We start from the raw sequence: 14,894 nt of genomic DNA, 5'->3' as shown, positions 1-14,894 counted from the left end.
AAAGCTGGGCTATACTGCTAGTTTTAAATAAAATCTTATTGTTTTAATGGAAATGAAAATTAAAATTAGATGTTGACACTCCAAGGGTCTAATACTATTACATTGTAAAATTTGATTTGATTTGGTTGAACTGTTTAAGAATGCATAGGAAACAGAGAGACAAAGAATTTAATATATATTCTTTTATTCTTTTACTTGTTTCAGCCATTTGACTGCGGTCATGCTGGGGCACCACCTTTAGTCGAGCAAATCGACCCCCAGGACTTAGTCTTTGTAAGCCTAGTACTTATTCTATTGGTCTCTTTTGGCGAACTGGTAAGTTATGGGGACATAAACACATCAGCATTGGTTGTCAAGCAATGTTGGGGGGACAAACACACACACACAAACGCACACACACACATACGACAGGCTTCTTTCAGTTTCCATCTACTAAATCCACTCACAAGGCTTTGGTTAGCCCGAGGCTATAGTAGAAGACACTTGCCCAAGGTGCCACACAGTGGGACTAGAGATAATAATAATAATAATGGCTTCGAATTTTGGCACAAGGCCAGCAGTTTTGGGGATTGGTGCAAATCGGTTACATTGACCCCAGTACTCAACTGGTACTTATTTTATCAACCTTGAAAAGATGACAAGCAAAGTTGACCTTGTCAGAATTTGAATTCAAAATGTAAAAATGGATGAAATGTCACTAAGCATTTTGCCTGACATGCTTATGATTAAGCCAGCTTGCCTTATTATTATTATTATTATTATTATAAAAGAAATCATTATTGTATCATTATTATTATTATTATGATGATGATTTTCATTTAACCTGGATATTTTTATCTTTATAACAATTTAATTAGATAGCGAAATATGTACAGGTGGTATCAAAAAGTTCCTAGTCTAGTTATGTTTGATAAAAAATAACTTATTTGCCTATGTTTTAACATCATCTCCTTCAAAATAGTCAACTTGCGCAGCATTCCTGCCACTTTTGTTATCTGGCCTGGAAGTCATTTTCCGTAAGTGAATCAAGGGCCTTCTGTGATTCGCTTTGGATCTTGACAATGGTGTTAAAAGGTGACCATCAAGCTATATTTTCATCTTGGGGAAGAGATGGAAGTCTGCAGGTGCTAAATCTGGTGAATAGGGTGGGTGCAGAAGTGATACCATGTTGTTTTTGGTGAGAAACTCATGAGTGAGGAGAGCTCAGGAACAGTGTGCATTGTCGTTGTGAAGAATTGAATTTTTCGCGCTCCACTGATCTGGTTGCTTTCACTGAATGTCTTCCCTCAGATACTTCAAAACATTGCAGAAGAATTCTCGATTGATGGCCTGGCCCTGGGGGGATGAATTCTTGATGCATAATACCACATTACCAGGAGTAACGCTTGTGGTAGTTCTTCCAGATTGCTCATTGTCTTCCAGGAATGTTCTTCCACTTTTGAAGTGCCTGTGTCACTCAAAACATTGCACAAACCCATTGTCTTATCACTGTAAGCTTGCTCAATGTCTCTGCAGCTGACTTCCCAAGTTTAACATAAAATTTCATGTTGGCTCTTTGTTCCTGTCCATGACAAAATCACAGACTACAGCATACATATGATCACAAAAACACAAATTTCACAACTTGCGAAGTAAACACAATGATGTCACTTGGTGCACTGCTTCATGAAGGTCACTGCTGGCTCTCACTGAGCATGCAACTGTGTGCTGTCATCTGCTGGCATGCTACAGAACTAATCCTGAAGCTTTTCGATACCATCTTGTACATAGAGCTTTTATCTTTGCCAATGACAATATCAAGAGTTTATTTAATAAAATCTGATAACTGATCTACAAGTGAAGAAAGTCTCTATGCTGATATTTCTGAAACAGTATCTACCTGCACTGATGTACTACAAGAGGTATTTAAATGCAATAAATATAGTTTAAGGCTTTAGAAAATTTACACTAATGTTTGAGCATGTTGAAAATTGTGATATTCATAATTTTGTTTTTGTACAAGCAGGATTAATAAAAAAGTATACAATAGTTTTGTATATTTTTTCTAAATTTTAACTTTAAAACAGTTTATTTTTTTTCACTTTCCATGCAAAGCATAGCGGTGATTTTTAAAATTTTATTTCCAGTTTACCATAAATATCTAAAAAATTGAGAACCACTACTTTATGTAGTTGTTTGATCTGCCAGAAATATCAGCCAAACATCTCAAATCAAACTCTTAAATAAAGGTTATATATATAAAGATTATATTGGTTAATTAGTCCCTGACATACAAAAAGAAAAACATGAGATGGTCACAGATGGAATGCTTTTGATCACATAGGTCTGCATGATCAGGACTGACCTGAAGATGAACAAGAAACAACAATAGATTCTACAATCTAAAACTTTGTGTTAATAAAAAAAAATATTTGAAAATAATATGCACATATAATATGTCTAATCAATTATGTGATTAATTGCAAATGTTAATGTTTAAATACTAAATATTCTTTAATAAACAATACAATTGAATCAACTTTAACTTTCAGCTGAGAGATTAATAATGGCTGAATGTCAGGCACTTCATGCTCCAGAAGAGAAGACAGCTATATTCAATACTAGTAATTACCTGAACTTGCAACACACATTACTGGAGATTGTTGAAGAATTGAAAGTCAGAAGAGTAAGTAAAAAGAAGAGAAAAAAAACATTCATTTATTCATTCAAACTCTTTACAAGTTTTCTGAAAATTACAGCTAACCAGACTGTTGTAGCCTATCACTAATGTGCTATATCTCAAGCTAAGATATTTAACTCTTAAATAGTTCAGTTCACCTAATTACAAATAGATAACCTGAGTATGTACAACTCACTATTGTAAGTGATGAGAGTACCATATAATTGACAAGTATTTCAGAAAATTTTGATATTGAATTTAAAACCTAGGGTTGGTTGAAAAGTCCACAGGCTGACCAAGATACTCTCATGGAATCTGACCAAATGAGGTTTATTTTTTAACATAATTCCTCCTTGTAGTCCACACACTTGTTTCATCATTGTTGCAGTGCTTGGATCTCATTGGTGAAGAAGCTTTCATCCTGTTGGTCAAAAATGTCATCAACAGCAGACATGACGATATTATCACTGCAATACTGGTTCCCAGCCAAGTGGTTTTTTTCCATGTTGAGGAACAGATGGCAGTCAGATGACAATTAGGAGAATAGGGATGGTGATCAACCAGTTTAAAGCCACAGTCACACACAACAGCCATTGAAAGCAAGGACTTGTGTACTGGAACATTGTCCTGATGAAACAAGACCCCTTGTGTCAGTTTACTTGGTAAAAAAAAACAATGAAATTATTATTAAGAAGAGTTGAATTCTGCTAGAATTCTCAGTTCTAGTATCACTCCTTCATAGTCAGCTTATGAACTTTTCAGTGCACCTTCATAGTTTAGAGATGTAAGAGCTTTCTCTAGATATACAGATATCAGGAGGATCCTTTCCATTTTTGGGGTATTAAAGCAGGATTATTGAGTCAGTAGACCTAGGCCCTGACTCTGACTCCTTGAATTCTTAAGGTGCTGACTCTGATACTCAACAAAATTAAATGCATTATACTCATTATAATGCAAACCAATATAAGTATAACCATTTGTATTTATTTCTTTACTTGTTTTAGTGTCATGCTGATTTCAAAATTTCACTCCATTTGTATGCCGCACTTATCAGTTTTTCAGTAGATAGATGCAAATATTTACATATTTGTATATATGAAATCATTAATGTAATAAATAAGGACATATTATATTTAGAAAGTAGATGAGTTTATCGAGTTAAAAATTATCACTGTCATTCTACAAAGAGTGAATACACAAAAATGGGTCAGACAAAACAGACAAAGAACAACAGAGTTAGAAACATTGTGATTTGGATTTCCTGCAGTGTTCTTGATCTGGTTGATCATGGTAAAGTGTCCAGCAGTAGTCAGCCAGCAGACTGTCATTCCAGAAGCCTTGGCATTGTTTGTCCATAGCACTAATGTCCTGGTGAAATCTTTCATGTTCATCTGACACTGCTCCAAGGTTATCTGCAAAGAAATACAGATGGGAGTCCAAGAAGTGAACATTCAGTGACATGTGACATCCCATTGATGAGTAACATTTCAGAAGATTCTTGATGCCATCCATTGCCTTCTTGTTGCCCTCAAAATTCTCACAGATCTAATTGTAAGCATTTCAGGCAGGCAGTTCCAGTTCATTCAGTATTCTCTTGAAGTTGACATTCTTTGAGTACTTCTCTAATTTGGGGTTTGACAAAGATACCTCTTTCAACTTTGCCTGTGTGATTTGGGGAAACTTTTCTACAATATATGCAAACCTTCTGACAATTCTCTTCCCTAGTGTCTTTACAAACTGTTTCACCAGTCCTAGCGTTATGTGCAAAGGAGGCAATAAGACATTACAAGAGGTGTATTCTTGACGCTAGACAGTCCTGACTGGTATGATGTTCTTATCTACCAGCTTGATTCTGAATAATATCTGTCAGTTGCCCGACTCTCCCATAGACACAAAAAACAACAATATTTTCTGAAACCTGATTGCATTCCTATTAACATACCAATGACTTTTGAATCTCTGCATATTTTTCATGAGTATCTTTCATAGGCAATGGCATGAAGTAAAAGTTCTATATTCTCATATGATTTATGAAGTGTGTAATAGGAATGGAGGGCTTCAAATTACCATTATGGAGAAGTAGAGCTTTTAAACTTCGTTTTGAAGAGTCAATAAACAAACGCCACTCTGCAGGATCATGATTTTGTGATAAACACTCGAAAAGTCCATCGATGTTACTGCAAAAGCAAAGCGGGCCTTCAACAGAAAAACACATTTGTAGAACCACATTTCTCTGCCGAAAATAAGTTATACGAACACTGTGCTCTAGCAGATACTTCTCCTTCAGTCTTGATGCCAACAGTTCTGCTTTATCTTTTGTGAGGGATAGGTCTCTGACAAGGTCATTCAGTTCAACTTGGGAAAATTTCTGAGGTTCAAAGCTATCGTCATCAGCCACATAATCTTCCTCAGCAGCACTATCGTGACAGTCAGCATCATCATCCGATGTTTCAATACCACCATCTGGCGGAACTGGAATTGGCAGACTGCCATTATGAGGCACAGGTCTCATTGCAGAATATAAATTGGGATACACAATTTTGTGTTTATTCTTCATAGAAAATCCTGTGACATTGATTTTGCAAAAATAACAGTAATTAAAATGATATTTCGGCTCCCTCCATATCATTGGAATGGCAAAAGGCATGGACTTCTTATTATTGAACCAGTTACATAAGCCATTTGAGCAAGCTGAGCAGATAAAATGTGATGCTCATAACTTGTCTTGATTTCCAAGAGGACAAAGTATAGCTTATAAATCTTCTTGATTTCTGGTGTTATTGTATGTTTTTGAGCTTTCACAATAAAAAACATCAGGATGATTTCTACACTGTTTTGACATTGTTAGCATTGTAAAACAAGTAAAGAAATAGATACAAACAGGTTTACTTATATTGAATTTGAGTTGATGAAATATTTCATCAGACCAATTATGACTGAACAATTTGAGATGTTGAAATACTTATTTCATGAGATAAAACTTGATTGGTTAATTTAAGATGATGAAATATTGCATCTGAACTATGCAGCAATGAATAACATAGTTTATTTTAAAGGTATGTTTCCCTGATGTAAATGAAATACATGCATACACATAATTAATTGGAATTTCTATATAATGCATGAGCTAGAACCAAAAAACTTTCTAATCTTGAAAACTGTACATGATGTCAAAAAACTAACTGCATATTTGGAACCAGCATTAAAACTACACTAAGTACACCTTGACATATGCTTGATGAAAAATACTTGTTGACCATGTAATTATATTATTCTTATTTTACAAACAAGAAAGTAAAATTCAAACGCAGTAAAACTGTGAAAACAGCAATTGCCAGCAGGCGGTTTTTTTCTATCTTATAAGGGTAAATATCCAATCTTTCTGCTGCTTTCAGTTTTACTGCATTTGAAATTTACTTTCTTGTCTGTAAAATACCAAAGTTTATTCATAAAATGTTATATTATTCTTGTTCCTGTCAAATTTATCTGTGTATTACACTTACTCCAACGGATGTAATAACTCAAATGGATAAATGTAGAGAGAGAGAGGGAGGAGAAAGGGGGACAGAGAGGAATGGGAATTGTGGAATCAAGGAAAAAAAATTAAAAGAGAAAACATGGAAGGAGAGAGAGAGGGTGATCTATATTATTCTGCATTTGTGTGTTCAAATCATTGGCACAGTTGAAATGTTTAACATAATGAAACAATGTCATGAAGATCTATCAATTAAAAGATATATTGATAGGTAGTTAAAGTGAAATAACCTTAGCAAATAGCTGTGGATTTTATACTTTTATCTTTTAGTATTCCAGAACAAAGGCTCATTTTTCTTTTTTGTTATTAGGTTTAAATGCTTATGTACATTGGCAGAAAGGAAAGGAGATGTGATAGTTAATTAAACAGACAGATAGATAGGTAGATAGATAGATAGATAGATAGATAGAGAGAGAGATACATAGCTAAGTCAACAGATATGCAAGTAGAGAGATATATTAATAGATATACAAATAGATAGGTAGCTGAACTGAAATGAAATGAAAAGAAATTAAAATATTCTCATTTGGTAAATAACTTAGACTGAGCCTTATATATATGTTGGTGTTAGGAAGGGCATCCAGCTGTAAAAACCATGCCAAAAAAGACAGTAGCCTGGTGTAGTCTTCTACCTAGCTGGCTCCTGTCAAACCATCCAGCATGGAAGACAGACAATGATACATATATACATATACTAGCAAAGTTGTTGCCTGTTAATTTTCACTACAGATTACCTTTGCAAACTTTTGGAATAACACACCCGCATAAGCTGGATTTTCTCTGTTTTAACAAGGATTTTTCAAATTTGTCTTTTCACCACACCCTTGTAAATGATGGGGGAAAGCTTTTTATGAAAACATTTTTTTAAATTTATCTTCTGGACTGATTTCATCTAATTTTTTTTTGCACTATGCACTTAAAAACAACCATTAAAAAAAAAAACAGTAGCAAAAAATTTTTTGAAAATTTATGAGTTTTTTCGCCCCCTCCCTCGAAAAACTCATAAATTTTCAAAAATTCCGATTTTGGCCATTCCGATTTTGGCCAATCTTTTTTTTTTTTTTGCACTATGCACATAAAAAATGTTAGGAGAAGCCTTGAAGGTATAAAAGGGAGAAAAAATTAGTGATCATCATTACAATCATTACAATGAGAAAAAAAATATTCATTAACTGAAAAGTATGCTATTAGAATAAATTAAGATTTTCATACCTTTTTAAATCACAATACCACCCTAATGAAATTCCTTACACACACACTGACAAATACACACACTCAGCATGAGCTATATATTGGGTCATCCTAAAAACAATGCGTCTTTTTATACTTCTTTTGTTTTTCAAAATTAAGATGAACAAGGTTTTTTTTTAATCTAAAATATACTCTCCTTTTTCTTCCAACTATTTAAATATTGTTAATGAATTTTACTTCATAAATTCTAAGAACCATTTCAATTCGTTTCAGTTATATTTAAAAGTACAGTTTTGATTAAATGACAGAATTTCAAAAATACTTTTTGAAATTCCTTGCTTGTGCTTAATATACTAACATAATGTTTTCAAGTATTTTGCCTTACACCATGAAATTTCCACGGGTCTCACTAGTATAAAATATACTTTGATTATAATTACCCAGAACAGTGTTTCATCGTTACCAAGTGGATCATTAGGCTAATTTTTAAAATTTAAATGGTTGTAGCTGTGCCATTATTTTTTACTTGTTTTAGTCATTGGACTGTGGCCATGCTGGTGCACCACTTTGAGTTTAATTGACCAAACTGACCCAAGTTATCAAGCAATGGGGTCACAAATGCACACACACACACATAAAGAGTAGAATAAAAGAAAATGGATTGAATGACATTCTTTATTCCATATCACTCCAATTGTTTCTACATATCACACCATCACTAACATCACCAAAGGTGTAAAATGTGATGCAAGGTTGTAGAAGTACTTGTTGCCAAGTATCATCATCATTATCATCATCATTTAACATCTTTCCATGCTGGCATGGATTGGATGGTTTGACTGAGAGCTGGCAGAATGGGAGGCTGCACCAGGCTCCAATCTGATTTGGCAAGGTTTCAACAGCTGGATGCCCTTCCTAATGTTAACCACTCCAAGAGTGTAGTGGGTGCTTTTTATATGCCATTGGTCACACTCAAATGATGCTCTTTACGTGCCACCAGCACCAGCATTAGTCACGCTTGAATGGTGCTTTTTGCATGCCAGTCAGGCAGTATGCTTAGGGTTCAATTCCAGTGTTTCCATTCTTTTCCATTTTCTGGTGCTAGAACATGTAGTTTCAAATTAACGTGTCATACAATACTTCCATGGGCATTTCATTTCTCATGACTATTTTTTCTGTGAATCTTTTTTTAAGTTGGTTGATATGTCTTTTATGTTTGACACTTTTTCCTTTAACCATGAATAACATTCTTCCAACTTGTTTAATAATTACCCTGCCCCCCCCCCCCAACTTTCTTTACCATATCTATAGGTTTAAAAAAAACTTTGTCACCTAACTTGAAGAATTTTGAAGTATTTTTGTTGTTCATCTTTTTTCTATTTTCAGTCGGTATTAGTTTATCAAAGATGGGTCTGATCTTTCTTATTTCATTATTGCCCACAAGGGGCTAAACATAGAGGGGACAAACAAGGACAGGCAAAGGAATTAAGTTGATTACATCAACCTCAGTGCATAACTGGTGCTTAATTTATCGACCCCGAGAGGATGAAAGGCAAAGTCAACCTCGGCGGAATTTGAACTCAGAACGTAATGGCAGATGAAATACTGCTAAGCATTTCACCTGGTGCGCTGTTTCTGCCAGCTTGCTGCCTTCTGATCTTTCTGGGTCTGATCTTTCTGGGTCTGATCTTTCTAGCAAACATCAATTCTGCAGGTGACATTCCAGACAGGGTATTCAGATTAGGTGTAACTCGATACACTCTTAAAAATTGTTGAAGTGCAAGACCTTCCATTACTTCATTGTTCGCCCTCTTGAAAGTGTCAACAAAATGCTCTGCTTGTCCATTTGACCTAGGATGATACAGCAGAGTGGTTCAATGACGAACATTTTACAAAGTTTTCTGAACTCATCTGATGTAAATTGAGTTCCATTATCAGACACAATGGTATCAGGAATGCCATATCTGGTGAACAATTCATGTAAAAAGCTTACTGTAACTGCAGATATTGGCTTTTAACATTGATGCACTTCTGGCCACTTTGAAAAACTGTCCATTGCAACAAGGTAATATACACCCTTAAGTGGACCTGCATAATTAACATTCAGTCTGGCCCATGGAATATCTGTTTTTGGTCACGGTTGCCATTTAGTGCATGCTTTCACTGATTCTTCAATGTCACAGACCATTGTTAGATTTACATAACTTCTCATTAATGATTTCATTCTCAAAATCCCTGGGTGACCAATGTGAAATTCCTTTAACAATTGCTTTTGTAGTGTGACTGGCACTACGCCTCTTTGTGTGTACATCAACACATTGAGAAATGGTTTGCATTTGTGTTGCACATATTTTTATCCCTTTTAGTTTTCAGTATTTCTTTCATTCTTTAAATTAATTTATCGTTTTCTGATTTTAATTTTATGTCTTGTAAAGTAACTGTCAGTTCACATATAACATTACACTAATTACCTAATTTCTTGGATGGTATATATTTCATCTTAAAATTATAGTATAATAATATTGTACTCCAGCTTTGTAACCTATTCTTCAACCCATATATCAATAGTGACGGACAATGATCAGTCTGTAGTTGAAGGCTTCTGCCGTGTAAAAATCTGTGACTTTTTTATGGTAAAAATAATCACTAGAGCCTCTTTTTCAATTTGGCTGTAGTTTTTCTCTGCTGATATCAGAGAATGTGAGGCATGAACCACCACCTTCAGGTTACTATCTTTATATTTATGTAGCATTACTGCTCCTATACCATACTCAGAGGCATCTGAAGCTACAACAATCTTCGCTGCAAGATCATAGTGTGCTAATGACAAATCAGATGTTAATATTTTTCAAATTTTGTCAAACACCTTTTGACAATTTTCCAAACAATTCCACTTCACATCTTTTTTTAGTAGATTATTCAGTGGAACCCTCACCGAATGCATATTTGGAATACAATTTTTGTAATAATTTGCCAGTCCCCAAAAAGCTTGTAAGGTCGCAATATTTGTTAGAGGGGGATATTTTTAATTGCGTTTGCCCTTGATGGATCTGATCGACATCCATTTCTGTCAATGATTATCTTATTTTTGGTAAGCAAAATTCATACTTTTCTTCATTCAAAGTAAAGCTGTTATCCCTAATTTTTTTGAATACATACTTTATGTGCTCTGTGTGTTGGTGCCAGGATTTGCTTTTAATGAGTATGTCATCCAGATATGGAATTGCGAATTCACAGTCTGCTAACATTGCATCCATAATCTGTTGAGAAATCGCTGATGCAACTTTTAAGCTAAATGGTAACCTGTTATATTTATACAGTCCTTTATGTGTGTTAATTGTTAAGTATTTAGAGCATTCATTGTCTACTCTAATTTGTAGGTATGCGTCAGAGAGATCTAACTTAGAAAATATCTTGCCACCGTTTAATTTTGCAAAAATATCCTCTGGAGTAGGTAGCGGATAGTGGCAGTTTTAATACATTTGTTTAAACCAACGGAAAAATCAGTATGTGCTTTGATTTTATTATTCGTTTTCTTAATGCACACAGTTGGTGATGCTCATTGACTATATCCCACTTTTTGGATAATTTCATTTTTTCTAGTCTCTGTAAGTTATTCTGTTCTAATGCTGCGAACAGTACAGTTTGTTTTTGTTTAAATATTGGTATGGCATTTTCTTTTATTTGAAACTTCACCTTCATTTTGGTGCACAGACCTAATTTATCAGAAAAATTCTAAAAAATATTTTTCAATTGGTTTGATGACTTATTTGTACTGGCAGAAAACCATTCACATTTTTACAGAAAAGATTTATGGGGAGGTCCAATAAGTTAAATAATTCCATCTAGTCAGTTCTGAATAAATTTGTTGTATTATTCAACATGAAAACTTTGGCTTTTAAGGTCTTTTCACAAAATGTAATGTCATTTATCAATTAGCCCTTAAAATATAAATTCTTTCCTGAAACACTACAGGTAATTTTTAAAGTTTTTTTAATCTAGGTCCCTGATTTTTTTCCATATATCTGTATAATTATTGAGATATCGCTGCCCATATTGAATTGTAACTTTACATTTGTGTTATTAATTTTTATGTACACAAATTTCCTCTGAGGGTTATTTGTATTTTTTGTCATTGATAACCTGTTTATGTGATTTTGTCTCTTGAACTGTTTTTTAGGTTTTGTTTTACAGTGTGATTTTTTATGACCTGTCTTACCACACTTGAGGCATTTTATATTTTTAAATGGACAGTTACTTTTAGAATGTAGACCACTGCACCCATAACATTGACTTGGTCATGACATTTTTTCTTATCTGATACTGGTTGACGTGCATGAATATGAGAGCAATCTTTCTCTTCAATTTTATCTGTGTCATGTCATAGATTTATAATCCTCTGACACTCTTCTGCAACTGTCTGTAGAGTTACATTTTGGTCCTGTTTTAATTTTCTTAATATCCAGGAACGTATATCTGCATCTTTACTTGCAGTAAGCCCTTGAACATGTCCAAAATCATCTCATTCAATTTGAATTTCTCACACTCTCTGTTAACCACTCCGGCATAGGTGACAAAATCTTCATCATCTTTTTTTGACCAAATTTAAACATTGCTAGTGAGTATTTAACAGGGAACTTCTCTCACTGGAAATTTTTGATAAAAAATTGTTTCATCAAAACAAATCTTACCTGCCTTCTTTGGCAGAATATAATTTTTTTGTGTTCAGTAGGGAATAACTTTCTTAAAAATAGTTATACTTTTTTCTTTCGAACCAACTTTTACATTCTGTTTTGAAGATTTCTTCGTATCTTTGAAAATATGTAAAGAAAGTAATCCCTTATTCTGTTTGCTATGCTGTCTGGCAAGTATGAACCTGAAGTATTTTTAGACTTCTTCAACATTAATTCCAGTAACTGTTGGTTTTGTTGTTGTTGCTGTTGTAGTTGCTATTGTAACTGCACCACAGAGAACAATAAATTTTCCATGTTAAAATGATTTTTTCTTCAGTTTTGTATTTAAAAAAAATTTAAATATCCAAAGCTTCGTACAACTCATCACCACTTTTATATCCTGGTGTTGGATACATAATTTAACAACGCAGGGAGTAAGAAATATTTACACAATGCAATATGATTACTATTACACGAGACTCAGCACTCTCAATCAAATGTTTCACAGTGAACTGCTTACCCAATCTGAACTGCCAATTGCTCACAGTTCTTTATTTTGTAACAATGAGTCAGTCCACCTTTAGTCACTTGGGGGTGGTGGTCAGAATCTTTTCACAACAAACATCTAAACGACCTAATACACAATGGAAGTGGATGGCTAAAAAAATTAAGTTGTCTTGAAGAATAATATTGCTTCAACAAGATCTTTCATCAAGGCTCTTAGATCCAATTTGATAAATTTCAGAGAAAATAGTTTTACTACTCTGATTTCATTTGGGGGGAAATGACTGTTAATGCCAAAGCTGCATCTTTTGTCACTTCAAAGTAGATTAGGATAAGTTCTTGCAAAGATATTTTACATGACCCATCATATTTCTCTGTTTGCTGTATAAAATTCTTGTTTGAATTTTTTTATAGGTTCTTTTTTATCCATTTACATTGACTTTATTTGTTCTTTCTAATTCAAAATGTAAATCAACACGGAAAAGAATGAAGATGATGGAAATCCAATTACAATATTGCTATTTTGAATATCTCAACTTTGTTGCTTTGTGTTTTCCAGTATTTGGTCCTTTGAAGTTATTATATAGTAACTGTGTTTCTCTTTCCTTCACTGATGGCATGATGTGATCAGTAATTAGTTTTCCTCTTTGAAATAGTTGAAATATACATTTTTCTATCCTACAAGAAAATTTTTGCTCAGCATTTTAGAGAACAAATTGTTTTTAAAAACTTATTCAGAGGTGCTATCCTCATGAGAAACTGCAATTAGTATAAGAAATAATTACACAGTGAAGGATTAACATATTTTAATTATTTGAGCAAGTATGAGGATCAAAATTTTTAAGTGAAGGCAAATGGTATTATGATGTTCATGTTTTTCTAAAACTTTTTAATGTATACACTTAGATCTGTGTAGCTATTTCAACTCTCACCAAAAGCTTCCAATTTGTGTATTTAATCTTCTTCTTATGTTTATGCATTTCTTTCATCTATTTAATTAATTACAAAAATTTTCTTTTTTCTTTTAGAAAAATGACAATGAGTATGAAGAAAGAATGCAAGATTTGAGGAAAACCAATTTAGAGCTCAGTAAGAATTATGTATGTTTGTTTTTCTTATATAGAAAATATTTTGTCAACTCGCAGTTACCTAATTTAATGTTACCAATTTGCTTATTTTGTATGTTTATTATTTTTTAACTGATTTGTTTTCAACTGTGATATTTGATTTTGAATCATTTCAAATCACTTGATAATATTTTAGTCTATTAAATCAAAATATTTTCATGTATGTATATGTTGATGATTTTGTGGGGATGAGCCGGAAGAAGAGGGTCATGATGTCAATGGTCAAGGGACTGGCCAGAAGAGGAAGTAGGGGGAGAGAGGCGAGTGTCAGACTCTTTTTGCCCACTGGAGGCATCATGAACAGATGTCAGGGAATTTGCACTCAGGTTGGTCAGATAGCAGCTGCTTTTACTGGGTGACAAGAGTAGGGCAGGATCACTGGAGAGATTACTGCTAGACAGGCATCGAAAGAGGAAGGTAGGTAAACCTCTTTTCATTTTCCATGCACAGCAAGCTATTTCGGCAATAGTATACAGACGTCGTTGTCCCCTAATATATGATGGCAGCGAAGATAAGGATTAGTAGTGATATCATCAGACCTTTCTATGGTGAAAGAGATGTAGCAGCTTGGATTTGAAAGGTCAGAGTTGTGGCCAGGCTACAAAGCATCGAAAATGTAGCAAGCCTCATGGCGCTATGTTTGGAGGGGAGCATGCTGGCACTGTACCTCGAAATGAATGAAGAACAACTGAGCGTGGCAAATGTCAAGCAGTGCTTGAGAGAGGCTTACACAGAGGGAGAGTACACCACTTTTGCTAAGCTAGGAATGGTCAGATGGACTGGGGAACAGGTTGACGAATATGCTGTGGAGGCACAGAAGCTGGCTGGGTTGTCTGGTCTCACCGGAGAGGGACTGGAGAAGGTAGCATGACTGGCCTTTGTGAATGGCTTTCCTGATGATGTGTCGGTGCGGCTACAACAGTTGCCAGGCAGCAACGAAATGGTGATTAGCGAGCTCATCATTCAAGCCCAGGTGTTGATGCAAAACACCAAGTAGAAGGCAGTGGTGATGATAGTTGCAGAAGTCCATTAGGGCTGGTGAAAGATGAAAAGAGACCTGCTGTAGAACGACAGTGGCTGTTTACTGGCTGGTGTTATAATGCCAGGGACTGCACAGAGTTCGGATCAGTTTGCTACCGGTGCAAACAGACTGGACATATCACCCGAAATTGTGGCCAGGGAAAAAGCCACAGGGAAGTTACTGC

At 34.6% G+C, this 14,894-nt stretch overlaps 1 protein-coding gene across 5 annotated transcripts in view; it reads left to right on the top strand.

The window, feature by feature from the left end:
- LOC106882261 (coiled-coil domain-containing protein 73) overlaps positions 1-14,894 on the top strand; it is a 285,087-nt gene that overhangs the window by 38,372 nt on the left and 231,821 nt on the right. For 2 of the 5 annotated variants that reach the window (XM_052976426.1, XM_052976424.1), the window contains exons 2-4: positions 205-315; positions 2,532-2,665; positions 13,591-13,662. In XM_052976426.1, coding sequence (XP_052832386.1) covers positions 2,546-2,665; positions 13,591-13,662 — 192 coding nt within the window. In that variant the 5' untranslated portion in view covers positions 205-315; positions 2,532-2,545. Of the gene's footprint in view, positions 1-204; positions 316-2,531; positions 2,666-5,953; positions 6,025-13,590; positions 13,663-14,894 lie in introns of those variants that run through there. The other 3 variants (XM_052976425.1, XM_052976428.1, XM_052976427.1) reach the window with 3 other exon arrangements.

Source organism: Octopus bimaculoides, chromosome 24 (genome assembly GCF_001194135.2).
Source record: "Octopus bimaculoides isolate UCB-OBI-ISO-001 chromosome 24, ASM119413v2, whole genome shotgun sequence".
Lineage (NCBI taxonomy): Eukaryota > Metazoa > Mollusca > Cephalopoda > Octopoda > Octopodidae > Octopus > Octopus bimaculoides.
The sequence above is the reverse complement of the archived record's forward strand: the minus strand, read 5'-3'. Positions and strand labels throughout refer to the sequence as shown.